The sequence below is a fragment of the Rhipicephalus sanguineus genome, chromosome 10 (genome assembly GCF_013339695.2).
Source record: "Rhipicephalus sanguineus isolate Rsan-2018 chromosome 10, BIME_Rsan_1.4, whole genome shotgun sequence".
Classification (NCBI taxonomy): domain Eukaryota; kingdom Metazoa; phylum Arthropoda; class Arachnida; order Ixodida; family Ixodidae; genus Rhipicephalus; species Rhipicephalus sanguineus.
Window position 1 is genome coordinate 107,090,936 of NC_051185.1, and position 15,693 is coordinate 107,106,628.

The 15,693-nt window shown below is 48.4% G+C and overlaps 1 protein-coding gene across 1 annotated transcript; it reads left to right on the forward strand.

The window, feature by feature from the left end:
- Nucleotides 1–247: 247 nt before the first annotated feature.
- LOC119406633 (uncharacterized) lies at nt 248–4,988 on the forward strand. Its single transcript, XM_037673365.1, has 3 exons — nt 248–874; nt 3,129–3,415; nt 4,739–4,988. The coding sequence occupies exons 1-3, from the start codon at nt 248–250 to the stop codon at nt 4,986–4,988; spliced, it is 1,164 nt and encodes a 387-aa protein (XP_037529293.1).
- Nucleotides 4,989–15,693: the final 10,705 nt, after the last annotated feature.

Here is a 15,693-nt window from a genome sequence, read left to right on the forward strand (position 1 = left end):
GAACAACGTCGTTTATAGCACCACCACAGATACCTTTCACGAAGAGATCGACCAAAACATGTACTTTGTCCATAAAACGGCGGGATACAACGGTCACACGCAATTATCTGCTGACCGATTAGACAATTCGAATGTATTCACAGGCTCAAATACCAACGCCCATAATAAAAACATCTTTCCTGGAAGTGTCGGGCAACACGCCAACCTCGAATACGGGGCAGACTATTACGACCGAGCGCAAGGGTCCATGATCGACCGCTCGTACAACATGGCCGTCTTCAATAGCAGCTCTAATGAAGCATTTGCAAGTGTTCCAGAGTTCTTTCCTCCGAAAGTCCTGGAAGCTCTCAGCAGCACCCAGACCCCCATCGTTGCCACGACCTACGAACCCACCATCGTGAACGGTTCCGGCGAAAGGCCGGACTTGCAGAAAGAAGTATCGCCCGGGACAGTCGGAGAGCGTGTCCGCGACGACTCCTCCGGGTCTGCCACGACCACGGAGGACAGCCTCACTGCGCCTTCTGTGAAGGTGGGGACACTGGGAGTCTCGAGTGCGGAGGAGATCGCAGTACCATGGGAAATCGGTCCGCAAGCCTGTCCGGGCGGGTGCACGGAGGAGATGAGGTCCCTCGAGCTTCACGCAGCTCTGGAAGGCCTCAAGCCGAGCGAGCGAAAGCTCAAGTGGCCGCTACCTATACCGCTGTTCGTGAAGCCACGCGACAAGAGCCTGTCGTTTCGCTTCATAGACTACGGCTGGCTATCCCAGTGCGTCTACCTCGCCGCTCAGGAGGAAGTGTTCGCCCAGACATTGGACCACAGGGGATGGCTGAGAATCTTCGTGAAGTCAACTAGAGCCGCGCACAACCTGGTCCAGGTGCACAGTGTGTACAACTCTAGGCAGCAGCAAAAACAGAAAAGCTCGACGGGAAACCTTTTAATCCACATTAGATGAAATTCAGAGGACGGGGATTCCCAGTACTTACTTTATATCAACATAGCGGTAAAATACTCCCCCTTAGCCAAACTCTCCGTGCCATGGAACTGATGAGTTTGCACACGCAATGCTGGTAAAAGAAAGGATGGAATAGGAAGAACAGGCCCTTAAATTCTTAGTGGCGCCGTTGAAGATTTGGCTTCGTCTCAGAATTCCGACGTTCTTCTGGTAGGCGGCATTACATCCCCAGGACAGTGGTAGCTGTAACGTGGCCAGTTTGCTGGAGGAAGTAGTGTGCAAGTTGGGATTAAAAAAAAAACAATTTTCTCATTCTTGGCTGAAAATGCGACGTAATCAATATAGCGGTCGAGCCGCCAGCGGTGTTGCACAGATCGCTTCAGAAGTCACCTTTAATGGTTTATCAAGCGTTACACATTTTCTCGTCGAATATCATACTCGAGCTAGCCGTTTTGCAGTACGTCGAGCCAATGTGACGTCACAATTCTATTCCGATTTCGTTTCCTTTTCGCGCTGAGTTAGTCGTCGAAACATCGCATCTAGTTTATCACCAGGATTGGCTGGCTGAAAGCGGTAGAGATAAAAAGGAAGGAATGGGATACAGCGAAAGGAATTGCCGCTAATTGCCGCCACACACCAACCCCAGCGGTCGTCGCGTCCACATAATCTCGTCTATTAGCGTGTGCTATTCGTAAAAAATATCAATGTGGCTTGAAAGTTGTGACATCCAGCCTCTCGTACCAGCGGAATTTGTAAGGTAAGCATTACGCAAAGAGTAGATAAATGAACGACATGTGCGCCATAGCGTTCTGAGAGGCGCGTCTCCTTCAGGCAGCAACGGTGACAGTGTGCCAAGTTCTGTGCAGAAAGCGAACGCACCAGCCGCAGAAAATTTAGTTCGGTATAGAACGGCGGGAGACATTTTTTTTACGTATACGCTGCAGCGCACAACTTCAGAACGGTGCACATAGAGTTGTGCGTTCAGCAATTTCGATTTTCTAGGCACACTTTCTCTAGGGCGTATACGGGGGGAGGGGTAGACCGGATGTGTTAACCTGCCCTCTTAACTTATGAATGTATAAACTGATTATGGGTGTTGACGCCCATAGCTTTAGCTATGAGACTTTCCCATAAGTTCATCCCCACTTCTGAAGAATGCGTCTCTGCCCTGTACTGAGGTCGATGTGCAAAGGAAGAGCTTGCGCTATATGCACATATATCTAGGCTCCGTAATTTTTACACCCCGCGATGCCTTCTGTCCAAGTGTTTTCTTGTGCTCTCTGCCATGGCCTCCGAGCTTGCACGAGCTTCACCGCATAACCAATGCAATCTCGGAGGTAACGTGCGAACGACGATGTCTCATGTTTTGGACTATATATGTGCTTGTGGACATTTTTATTGCAGGTTCCACGCGTGACTTCGCGTGAATTCCACGCGTCACTTCGGAAATAGTTGGAATACCACCTGACGCTCAGTTGCATGCACCAATCTGCTTTTGATTGCCCCAAAGTGTGAAACCGAAAGGCTGCCAGCAGTTCGATCTCAAAATGTCGTTGCAGTGCACACCGCGACTGCCCAAACCTCACGACAAGCAACCTTAGGGCCAGTACACAATTGAAGTACACTCAGTGCGGAAACGTTAAATGACTACTCGCATGCACTAAGCGACCAAGTGCTTCTTTATTGCGTAGGTTCCTACGTCGTGAGTAATCGACATGTTATATTTCTTAACTACACGCAGATGTCCGTGAATCCCTTTAGTTGCATGCTTACAGCATAGTAAATAGCTTGCCCACGCGTCACTTCCGGTACGTTTCCCGAGCGCGTCCGCCATTGGCATGCACCAGGGTAACGCCAGCTCGAATACTCTACGAAGGTGCGCGGTTCCGGCAGGAAATGCGTACTTTCAACGACCGGGCGTGGTCACCCGCGATCACGCGCGCTGTAATTCGGATCTTTCGTAATTCGGATGGCTCATAGCTTTGTACATGTCGTGCTCTCATCGCAAAGTTTGCGTTGAAGTTAAACACAGCACTGAGGTCACTTCGCTTACTGCAGCGGCCGCGTTTTCAAAGGAGTGAGCTACTAGCATTATTTCGTATAACACTACAGTTTGCAGCTATCGCATGCATTGCTTCGCCCGTGCAGCGAAACTGACTGTCTTTTCTTTCTTCAGATGGAGACACTGGCGGGTATGCGCGTGAAGTGCAGTGTAGTCAACAGCTACTCCAACAGCGTCGGCTACGTTCGTAACGTGCCGCGGCGCTACACGGACACCGCGCTGTTCGAGATACTCCAAGACCAGGGCGTCATCTGCGCCCAGCGCCAGAGCGGATTCATCCGGTACAACAACGCCTCTGTCGGGGACACGGCCACGGGAACGGTGGTACTCACGTTCCTGCCCGACCGACGGCTGCCGACGACGGTCACCATCGGCCTTATTTCTTACGAGGTCACGCGCAGGTACCAAGAAGATACTTATTGATGAAATCACGGGGTACAGGTAAAGGAAGCACGCAGGCATAAATGGGAAACAGCGAGAGTATAACTCGCCGGTGGAACATTGCTCCTGCAGTGCTTATACATCTGATTATGGTAATGATACACAGACAATAGCCAAACACCCACACACATATGTGTGTTTGTGTATTGCCTGCGTGTCAAATATGTGTGTGTATTGTCTGTGTAGCACATATGTGTGTGTATTGTCGGGTAGAACATGTGTGCGTAATATAGATAGATAGATAGATAGATAGATAGATAGATAGATAGATAGATAGATAGATAGATAGATAGATAGATAGATAGATAGATAGATAGATAGATAGATAGATAGATAGATAGATAGATAGATAGATAGATAGATAGATAGATAGATAGATAGATAGATAGATAGATAGATAGATAGATAGATAGATAGATAGATAGATAGATAGATAGATAGATAGATAGATACATACATACATACATACATACATACATACATACATACATACATACATACATACATACATACATACATACATACATACATACATACATACATACATACATACATGTATTTTAAGCTTGAAATGCATGCTTTAAGCACCCGTTGACGACCTTCAAGTGAACTTGAGCCGGAAGCCAGAAGGGCAATACGGGCACTCAGACGAGATCATCCGGGCAACAACCCGAAAGTTAAAAAGATACACGGTTTCTGGCCCACAACCCTTTGCGCAGAACGGAATTACATGCGCTAGATACTGCCAAAAGTGTTTTCCAAAAAAATATTGCTTCCGAGGTCTTGCTAATGCTTCTTCACAATATCTTTGAAGGTGTAACTCCGAGTACGCTGATGTTGCATCTGCCATTTCCAATACCGACGTGCCAAAGGCAGATGCCGGGCGCCATACATTTCGGCTGTGCGCTTTTAAACTCAAGTGGTTGGCAAGCGGCGCCTCCTTCCAAAGAACCGTCAAGTTGTCGCCTCCTTCGAGCAAAGGGTAAGGCCATGAACGGCCAAGGCCTTCAAGCGCCTTGACCGTTAATGGCCTTCGTTCACCTTGGCTGCATTGGCGATTTCCTGATACGCAAGCCCATTTCCTTGACAATGCAATAGCAATCAATAAACTTGAACTTGGCCTTCACCGTGAACGGCCTCCTTCAGTCTTTCCCCTTGTTTCTCTTCCTTGGTGGTAATGTTCTTCAGTCGCCACTGGCCAAGTACGCACTGGTTCTCCCAAACCGCGAAAGTGCCGGCAAAGAAGGTTCGCCTAAAACAAAATCCCATGTATCGCTTTGCAGGCTCACCCTACCGATACAGTGCTTCAACTGTCAGCGCCTCGGCCACTACGCGAAAAACTGCACGATGTCCATCGCGTGCCGACTCTGTGGGGGCGCCCACTACTACACGGAGTGCAAGGACCGGAACAAGCCGCACTGCGTCAACTGCGGCGAGGCACACCCGTCCACTTACTGGCGTTGTCCCGTGCGCCTCACGTTCGCCTCGTCAGACTCGCGCAACTCGTGGCTCGAGAGCGCGGTCAAGTCGTGAGCGACGGCTACCGTTGCTACGCGTCGTCAATAAAATCACACGGCCCCTAAGCGTTTGCCTATAAGACGGCTCGAAGGCGAAAGCCGCCCTATTTTTATTCCCAGTCGATTGTATGAATCCCTTCCCCCTCACCCTGAAGCTTACGGCACCTCACGTTGTGATACGCTGCCTCCGTGATCGGCTCACCTTTGACCAAGAGATGATGCCACATGATGACGTCATCATGTAACGTCATGGTGGCGTCACAATGACGTTCGCTTTGACGCCGATTGTCACTTTTCGCGTCTCATGAGGTATCGAAGGCTTTCGCATAAGTAAATATGCTGCACACGACTCTCCAATACTTCCCACACTCATGAGCAGGACGTTTTCAAAACGTTCTTAGTGTAACGAATTTCAAGGTGCTGTAATCTGATATATCCAGCTTGACTCCTGCATATGCTTTAAGACTGGCAACATGTATAATTTCGCCATGAGTTTTTGGTGCTGAGTTGGACACTTGTATGCCATCACCGACAGCTAGTAAGTACTTATCACGAAAGATTGTGGCGTGGGAACACACCCACCCTCTTTCGTTTTGCAACCCCCCAGTCCATTGCACTGGAACGGCTTTAGCGTGATTACCTGGTGAGGTAAAAGGCAATCGGGGGCACGTGCACAAAGTGATTTGACTTGATATTCTGATTAGGCTTGCGCTTATCGTCTTCTGCGCATGTATATCTTGTTCTTCGGTAAAATAAAGATCAGTTGGAAGAAAGCCCCCTTTTTCCACTCTGTTCGCGTTTGGACAACCCGGGTTGAGGCAACACAGAAAACAAGGTGAAGTTATCCTCGTCAATGGCTGTTCACTCATGACGTCATCTTGCTTCGCGTATACCGAGTCTTAGTGTTAATTTTTGCCGTCTTTAATTCCTCTAATCCTCAACATTCAAATCCTGATAGATGCTTTCTGTTATTTAGTTCGAACATAATCTACGCGACGCCGCGAACCACTTGCCTGTAGTCTGCGGAAATAATAGAAAAAGATGGCTCCGCTTTTTCTCATTGAAAGCTAGACGCATTTCACGAAAGAAGAGAAGGATTTGATGGGTTTAATAAGCTTGCGTTCTGTGAGCGATGGTTCCGACTCGAAACACACGGAAAAAAAATAGAAGGTAGCTAGCTAAGCAGAATACATAGCGTAAAAACGAACACGGGACAAGAAGACGACGGCTTCTGCTCAGCGATGACTAACCGACATGCCCAAACCCTATCCTTTCCAAGATGATAGCTTAACCTTACTTCGGCACCCGCAAAATAAAACATTGCGTAACGGTCCCGCGGCTGTTCACCTTCCTAAAATCAGTGGTTCTACTGTGGCGAAACTGAGGAAGCCGAGAATTATTTCCGCTCACTTAGCAACGGAATCTGGAATTTCGGTAACAATATATGTTTCGAGTGCAACCCACCATCACCATTGCGTGTTATCCAATAATAATAATTGTTTGTTCTTAACATCCCAAAACCACGATATCATTACGAAGGACGCCGTAGCGGAGGTCTCCGGAAATTACGTCCACCCAGGGTTCTTTAACGTGCAGCTAAATCTAAGTACACGGGCCTCAAGCATTTTGGCCTCTCGATCGAAAAGACGGCCGCCGCGTCCGGGATTCGATCTCATGGCTTACGGGTCAGCAGTCGAGCACCATAACCACTAGAACACCATCTCATAGTGGCGGGTGGGTGTTGTCCAAGGTTTGTCACCCTATACAAATCTATTTCCTTTCTTTCGTTGTGCTGCGCGATCGTAGCGGAGGGAATGACTGAAAGCATGTGTAGTACAGCATTTATGTTTATGTGAAAGGACGCAAGCACCACAAGCATGTTTCCTACGTTATAGGCCGCCATTCAAGCGACGTTCAAAGCTTCGAAAAAGGCGAATTGCGCGAAGCCGCGTCGAGCTTTTGCCGGGAATTTATGAAAGTATATACTGTCAAGTACACTGCTTTGAACTAGCGCCGGAAACTTAAAAAAAAGCTGCGAACGACACCAGAGATTTCGGAAGTTCCACTTACGTTTCGCAACTTGAAGAGACCAGATCCGAGCGGGATTCCAGAGTCCTGAGTGAGGACACCACGAAGCAGCGCATGGATAATACTAAGACTTGGGGGTATTTACGTGCGACGTACTGCGCGCATTCAGTCCTGTGGCGACTTTTACAGTTCGGCGGTTTCATATTATTCGCTTGTTGGCGCGTTAATTCCCTCGTCAGCCCCAGCACGCCCACATCAATTCGTACACTACCGGCGAGCGAGTGTCAAATACGAGCTTAGGTAAATCGGATAAAGAAACTTGAAGCGCAGAGCAACTCCGTACGCCTCGCGCTGGCCGGGTCCAAACGCGTCACAGTTGCGCCAGGCCAACGATCAGCGCCAATTTCCCTCATAGTGGCGAACGGCTTTAAATAATGTTTCTAAAACATCAAGCGCGGTAGTGACGTCATAGCAGCAAGCATTTGGGCGAGTTGATACAGATACATGATCGAAAATGCAGCAGCGAAAGAAAATGCAGGCAAACGGAGAAACAAATAACTAACAGAAGTGCAGGTTTATTGAAAACGCTGCATAAATAAGGACACCCTATTGTGGGAACGATACCAACACGACGTGAACGTCAGCCAACCTGGACACATTGGACATGACGCACCTTTCTCTTGTATATAGTGTCAGTAGCGTAGCCAGACTTTTTTTCTTTGGGGGGGGGGGGGGGGGTGGAGGAGTGAGGGGGGTTCAACCAAGCTTTATATATGTGCTTGCGCGCGTTTGTAGGTGTGCGAATATTATTTATACACACGCAAAGTTGAAAAGTTTCGGGTGGAGGAGTCAACACCCGCCCCCCTGGCTGCACCAGTGCATAGAGTCAGTGCCTTCGCCACTTGTCAAGAAGCTATCTCATTTTCTATTAGACGGAGCAACGGATGACTGATGCAGCTATTTTTTTCTGAATTTGGCATGCCTCAGTGATCAAGCGAGCTGTTGCTGTTTTCTGCATTCACTAGTGCTGCTTGATTTTAGATCATGCAGTGACGTCATGTTCATAAACTTGACGCCCTGTCCCGTCCGCCTCTCTGGGGGCTCTTCGCTTCCTGGCACGTTGACAAAGCTAGATTTTTTTTAATGCTAAGCATTTCTTAGCGAACGTTTGGCACTTTGAGCGTTTCTATCTATCTATCTATCTATCTATCTATCTATCTATCTATCTATCTATCTATCTATCTATCTATCTATCTATCTATCTATCTATCTATCTATCTATCTATCTATCTATCTATCTAGCCGCCTACGTCTGGGTGCTCTCATGATCGCCTCCTTAACTTGGTGTAGACCAAAATTGGCATGAGAGGGTAAGAAGATTCGACGAATGTGACAGTCAGGTCATGACATCAATAACATGAATATCTTGTCGCGTCCATCGTCAAACTCTTTTGTCCAGACACGTGTGGCAATTACCCGTATTCCACGGGCTGTGGTATACGGGTATGCACCACTGGTGATTGACAGTTTATATATACCGAGGAACGGCGATAGCAGACATTAGTAATTTCAATGCGAGAGCGTTAAGAAACACCGACATCGGCAGCGCTGACCCGACGAATGCAAATAATAGAAATCAGAATCCCAGCAGGAATCGCACCCAAGCATTCTGTGTGGCATTCAGGTATTCTACCACACAGCCACGCCACGTCAAGAAACTGCTTTGGAAAAAGACCCTTTGCAAGCGTCATGTCGGCGCAAATTCAATTGTGGTTGTGATGCTGGTTATCTAATCTTACATGTAAGCAATAAACGCTACATATGTACTCCTTTGACACAGGCGTTATATCAGATTAACGTATGTGGTTCCAGTGTTGGCTCCACTTTAATAGCACTCTAATAAACATTACAATTGTATTACTGTGATTCAGCAAGCTATATTGAAACATTGCTCGACCCCGGAGGAATACGTTATGGAAATTTGCGCATGATATTCACATGATTGCACCATAAAGTGCACTTAGTTTCGATATTGCTGACGTATGTACTCTAACGTGAGGGTTGACGTTAGCCGCACCATACGTTGCCCTTTAAACGCCAGTTTTGTCGACGTGCCTGGTAAGCCCACGATGTGCACACAGCTGCTACACTTACAAAAACACGTCGATCCGCCTCCTAACGCTTGGCTCAAAGCCATAAAATACAGCATAGAAGTACTTGCTGACTGCTTCGCATGAAACCGATGTCCACAACGCGTGGCATCTGCCGAATTTTTTTCTCTCGTGCCATAAAGATTGTCTTGCGTTATTAGTGGCACGAACAGCGAATGACACTCTTATTGCATCTCTTCCGAGCATTCCCGGTCGAGCAATTACTTCCGGTTTTACGATTATTGAGGAAATGCCTTCTATAATATAAAACTGGTACAAAATCGACGTTTCTCGTTGAAGTTAACCATAATTTCTGGGGTTTTACGTCCCAAGACCTCGAGATGATTTTGAGGGACACCGTAATGGAGAGCTCCGCAAATTTTTATCATCTGGTGTTGCTTAAAGTGCACCTAAATCTAAGTACTAGGTTCCCTAGCATTCCGCCTCCATCGAAATGCGGCTGCCGCCGCGGGGATTCGATCCCGCGACCTTCGGGCCAGCAGTGCTGGTTCTAGTTAAGAATTACATTGGATACGCATGTCGCAGCGTCACTTTACTTAAGAAAGGGGTCAATAACCTGTCGAGATAATTACTGAAAATTAACTGAATGAGTTCATTGAATGGACAGACGGTTTTCTTGCGAGCAGCTGGGATTGATGCGGCCTCTTGCGGAGCGGATCTAAACCACGCGCTCCTTTCTACGGAACGCACAATTAGCCCGAGGAACGTACCAGGGAACAGGAACGCCGAGGTGCGAGTAGCACTACCAGACACTGAAGTCAAGGATTCGGGTCGCCTCCAATTTTTCGTGTATGAGATATAACAACAGCAAAACAGCAGGCGCATTTAACACCTTTACTGTTATACCGTATTTCGATTTATAGTTTCTTCAAATAGCGGTTGGCGACAGTGGCGGCATCGCGGAATCCGAAAACCAAACTAGCGGTTGCCCTCAGATAACCTATCATCGGCAAGTACAGCCCGCAGTTAGAGTGTATTCCAATACACTCTACCACAGTGTTCGCCGCTGTGACTTCGCGGGGGATAAGTTGAGTGCGGTCACAAACAATGAAATCAATGAAGTTTCTTTTCCCAGAATAAATTGTGTGCTACTGTAATAACTGGGAGTACTGAGGGATTACTGACAATTTACTGCGCAGATTATTCTTAGCCTGCCGAATAATTTTCTCGCCGTCATTGTCAATGCTTGTAGTTTTGCTCGCGTGAGTATGAATATTTGAGAGCGAAAGCTCTACTACGCTATGACTCCCAAGGTTATTCATCGCGTCGCAATGACCTTGAGCAGCCAGAGCGCGAATGTGGCAGGCGTGACGTCACGCCGCGGGATCCGCAACTTAGAGGCGTCGCCGCTGCGCTCGCTCGGAGCCTCGCCGCTGCGGTACCACGTGATCAGGCGAAGAAAACGCTGTGTGCGTAGCCTTTGCAAAACCAAGCCAAGCGTACCCTTCCCATCGTCATAACTAGGATTCAAAAGCACACTATACCGTTATGCCTAATCAATTAATCAAGTGTCCCATTTAGTCTGCTGGACCATATCGAAGTCTAAATTAAACCTCGGTATGTTCGAGGTCTTTGAAAAGCCGCTTACCGAGAGCGCACAAAAAAACTGAATAGTTTATTCCCTTTGAACTTTATTAGAAGCGCCGCATCAGATGAGAGCATAAAATGTCACGAGTAGCGCAGATCTTTATTTATTGTCATCATCGCGAGACTTACACTGATACATTTGGCTGATATCGAGCTTGTTTTATTCGGCAAAGGCAGTGAGTGACCTAGGTGCTATATTGTTACATTTTCCATTTCTTCCAACCTTAAAAAATAGCAGAAAAGAAAGCATTTTATAGACGCCCCCCGCAAAAAATGATGGTAAGCGACGACAAGGAAATAGTTTAGCGCTAACGCAACAACACCTATTGTCCGGGGAAGTTTAGACGCATGCCTCAAGGTTTTGCGGGGAAAAGGGAGGGAGAGCCACAATTCAGAGAAATCGCGCCGAACTGTGGAAAGTGGGCCCTCTGAACAATGTTTAGGCACGCATTTATTGCTGGAATAAAGATTATATAAATGAAAGATGTAGAATTGTTGGTGTCCAAACGTTATCATAGTTCAACGCTTCTCTATGCTACAGCAGACAGGGGCGTAGCCAGAAATCTTCTTAATGGGAGAGGGGGTGTTGACACCTTTTAATGTACACACTGGCACTGACTAACACTCCTAGATTTAAATGCACATATATACCCTATAAAGTGGACGAGGGGATGACCGCCGCCGTAGCTCAGTAGTAGAGCATCGGACGCGTTATTCAAAGGTCACAGGTTCGGCCCCTGCCGGCGGCAAGTTATCTTTTCGTCCACTTTACTTTCTTCAGGTTTATATTCTAATTATTATAAATAACATCTCCTATACATTCCTTGGCATTATTATCTGTTAGTTCTCAATAACAATGTACACAATGTATTTCCTAAGTCATCTGGACGCACCGAAGCGTATACTAGCACTTTTAGGGCACTTGGGGCCGAAGACGGATGGAATCGGGGTACAGTATTCCGGTTTACGTGTTGGCGCGACTGAGGGGGTTGTCCAGCAGGGTGTTAAGGACAGGAGTTCTTGGGTGGGCTAGTTGGTTCACGAACGTTATGACAGACATTATGTCACAATGTTATGGCAAATTAGCGCTGTGTCATGCGTGTTCAGTGTCCCGTTTTTTGTGCTGTCCTGCCATAACGTATTAGATACTTCTGATTAGGCAACAAAAATATGGCAGTCACACCAAGGGCTTCTAGTCCCACCGACGTTCTCCGCAACGTGCACTTGTAATAATTGCTAGGGTTTTAAGCGCCAAAACCACGGTATGATTATGGAAGACGCTGTAGTGGGAGTGCTCCGGAAATTTCGACCACCTGGTGTTTTCTAACCTGCAACTAAATCTAGGTATACCGGCGTCTACCATTTCCGCCTCCGCCGGAAATCGAACCCACGTCTTTCCGGGTCAGCAGCCGAGCACCGTAACCACTGTTACTCCTCGGCGGCTAACCTGGACGAGTGGTCATTGCCATGAAATAGGAGCAAGCCTTGGAGGAATTGCCGCTCTAGACCAGATACTTGGATTACCTCCCGTCGTGGTAAGCCGTGCAGATTCACATTCTAGCGAGAGCGTGAAGAAACAAAGAAAGCACACAAGCGCTGACACACCGCTGAAGCCCTATCACCACTGAGTTTCCCTTTCAAAGAAACCAATTCATCTTCACTGGTTTTGTGTTTGTTTGCGCAGAAGGCACGCAGAGCATGTTGTGTAGCAGGGCCTTACTGCGCAGCATAGGTGTAGTGCAACTAAAAAGAAAAACCTGTGCAGCTCCGCCACTGTGAAACCTGAGGAAAAGCGCAGCACGGTCACCCAGCGATTCCCATTCGAAGAGTTCCCGCTGCTCCGTTTACGAAAGTGTCGATGGCGTTAATGTCTGAGGTAAGCATATAGGGTTTCCCCGGCACGAGTAGGATCTTTCAAGGGAGATTCGCAAGGTCGGTGTACAACATGCGCACTACGTTTTGACGCGCTTTACCGACTTCCTGCTTGTTACGGCAGTTGAGATACGTGTCGTCTGCAGTGAGTTCCATCAGGTTGTTTATTTCTTCAGATTAAGCGACGAACCGCCGGCGAAGTGCAGGCGAGAGGAGCAACCGTGCGCTCTGATTGATGCCCTCTCTCGCGCAGCGCAGGAGTCAACCGCATGTGTCTGAAGCGGTTTGAGCGACTTTAAGTTGATTATTGCGATTACTTCTTGGTTATTGCTGTTACATACATTAATTTAGACCTTGTTCGTTTATTTTAACCTGGTTGTGAGCATTGCTGGCCATGTTTTAGGCCTGTATTGTGAGCATGAGCACGCCACGTGAGATCTAAGGTCTAACAAGAACAAGCCAGGCCCCTAAAGTGCTACGCATGTAAAAGAAAACACCTAATGTGTATGTGTAATACACGCATTCAGGTCTACGTCTCTAAGTGCCCCATGTGGACTGTATTTACTCAACAATGTATGCGCTTGCATCGTTTTTGTTGTTTTAATTGTTATGTCAACTTGCTTGTCTGGTCATGCACTCATGCATGACTTAAAGTGCAGTGTGTACAGCGGGTACAAGCAAATGTGTACTCCTTAAACAAACAAAGAATGAGTCATGATTACGTCAAGGGATCTAACCATTACCCATGTACCACATCACATTTTAAATAAAGACGATAACTCCAAAAAATGTTGAATGTAATAAAGTATGAAAGGGAGCACAATAGTTAATATCTTTAACCGTAAACACTTCTCTTTTAAGGCAACAAAACAAACAACCAAACTACTTTAGTATTCACGCACCTAACTACACCCGAAGACGAACAGAGCTTGGTCAAACGCATGCTCGAAGTACTTACGCTGCAAATACAACACAAGTATTAAGATTCCCATCGGTTCCTTTCGCAACAGAATCGAAGTGGAAGCGCATACATGCTAATTTTTTCTTGATGATATGTGTGCTCCAGTTTCAAATAACCAAAGAGTCGAACATCTCTAGTTTGTTTTCTTTTTTTTTTTCATCTCGTACTGTATGGAGCCCGAAGCGCGCAATGTCCGGAGCTTTAATCATCGAGCGGGCGCTCGAACACGGGCACGCCATGCTTCACCAGCTTATGTAGGTAACGGTGATAGCCGTGTTTGAACCGACGCCTGCTGTCCCTGCTGAACCTCGGGAACGTGATGACGCTGGGTGGCGTAAGCCTCTCCCTCTGCGGCAAAACGTACCTGCGCGCCGGCGTTGCCGTATTATCGTCATCCTCCGTCGTGTCCCCGGAGTTCCTGCTGCCGCCACGATATTCGTCGTCGGAGCTGCTCGGAGTGCCGTTCTCCCTCCTGGGTGACCTCGAATCTACCCTCGGGCTTCGGTCTCTCGAACAACCTCTTCGGTCGCTGGACCTTTTTCTACTTCGTCTGAAGCTCCGTGTGTCCTCCTTCGAGCTCTCACTTTCGTCAGGTGGACTTCCCCTATCGCTCCCGGAACTCTCCTCTCTGTTCCTGTAGCGTTTTCTTTCAGAGGCGCTGCCTCTGGAGCTGCGCTCGTGTCTACTCGCGCGGCGCTGAGAAGATGAGCGCCTATCCGACGACGCGTCTTCGCCCTCGTCATAGTAACGGGGCATAAAGCGACGCGCCATGGCGACCTTGCGTCTCTCCGGGCAGCCCGTGAACGTTGCGGCGTGATCGCCCCCGCAGTTGGCGCACACCGGCTCGTTTGGGGACTTGCAGTCCTTGTAGATGTGCGGGCCCCCGCACAGCTTGCAGCGGCGCGCCGAGTTACAATCGTGCGCGATGTGGCCGAAACGGAGGCAGCGGTAGCACTGAGTGGGCGCCGCGCAGTACGTGTGCACCCGGAACTCGTCGAAGCCCAACGCTATGGTCTCCGGCAGCTCGATGTCGGGCCTGAATGTCAGGACGATGCCGTCCTCCGGCGTCGCCGACACGAAGCCGTCCTTTCTACGTAAGAAGGTGACCTGTCGTCGAGCGTGTATGACGCCGGCCTCGGCGAAGATGTCCACAAGCTGCCGGTCGGTGTAGCGGAAAGGCACGCCTGATATCTTGCCCATGTTCTTGTTGTACCAGTTGGGGAGGACCGCGGCGACGGCTATGTCCGCGATGGAGGACATTTGGAGCAGCCTCCGGCCGGCGTCGGGATTGGGTGCGATGACGGAGAGGAAGCCAGACCTGAGTACCTTCTGGGAGGGTAACTTGCATCCGGCGCACTGGACGAGATCTCGCCTCACCTTCGCGTAGTCCGCCTGCCAGAAGCTTCGAGAAGCTTCCTGAGGTCGGAAAATTACCGGAATGGCGAGCGGCATCGCGGCGATGCTAATCTTCGGCTGCAGTGCCAACTCTTCGAAGGAATACGAGTTACAGGAACTCGGTTGACCGTGGTCCGAAAGGTAGCCGTCCTGCTGACCGGCGGACTCGCTGTCTTGTCCAGCGCTTCTTTGTGGTGAGCCTTGCTTCCTTCCGGAAGGCCATTCCTCTTGCGACGCGAAATCGTCTCCAGCGTCTGCTTGATATCGATCATAGCCTTCTGGCGACGCTACCTTGGCTTGATATAAATTGGCGTCTTCGTGGTCTCCGCGATCATCCGCTTCTACTTCGTGATGAAAGTAGTCGCTGTGTTTCTTTGATATTCTGCACTCTCGAATGTGCGTACTTTGCTCGGAAAATGGATCACTCTTTTCCACATCGCCGTGCTGCTGCACACCTCGATCAGTTCCAGAGTCCACTAAGTACTCGCCACCATCTGTAAAAACGGTGTCTCGTTCACCATCAACTCCTGAATAATGTACATCTCGTTGATGCGGCGTCCAGTCGGTGCTTCCTCTATTTGGACTTGAACTTTCTATGTTTCTGTTGTCAGGCAGCGATGTCGCATCACTTGACACAATCGCAATATCATCGATGTGGTCATCGCCAAATGCGCTGGCTGCCATCACGAAGGCTTGTCTGGCTTTTT

Excerpts from the sequence above, each read along its gene's own strand:
- LOC119406633 (XM_037673365.1), top strand. The coding sequence starts at position 248 with ATGATCGACCGCTCGTACAACATGGCCGTCTTCAATAGCAGCTCTAAT. Across the intron at positions 875-3,128 it reads CCGCGCACAACCTGGTCCAG|ATGGAGACACTGGCGGGTAT; the intron begins GTGCACAGTGTG and ends TTCTTTCTTCAG. Across the intron at positions 3,416-4,738 it reads TCTTACGAGGTCACGCGCAG|GCTCACCCTACCGATACAGT; the intron begins GTACCAAGAAGA and ends ATCGCTTTGCAG.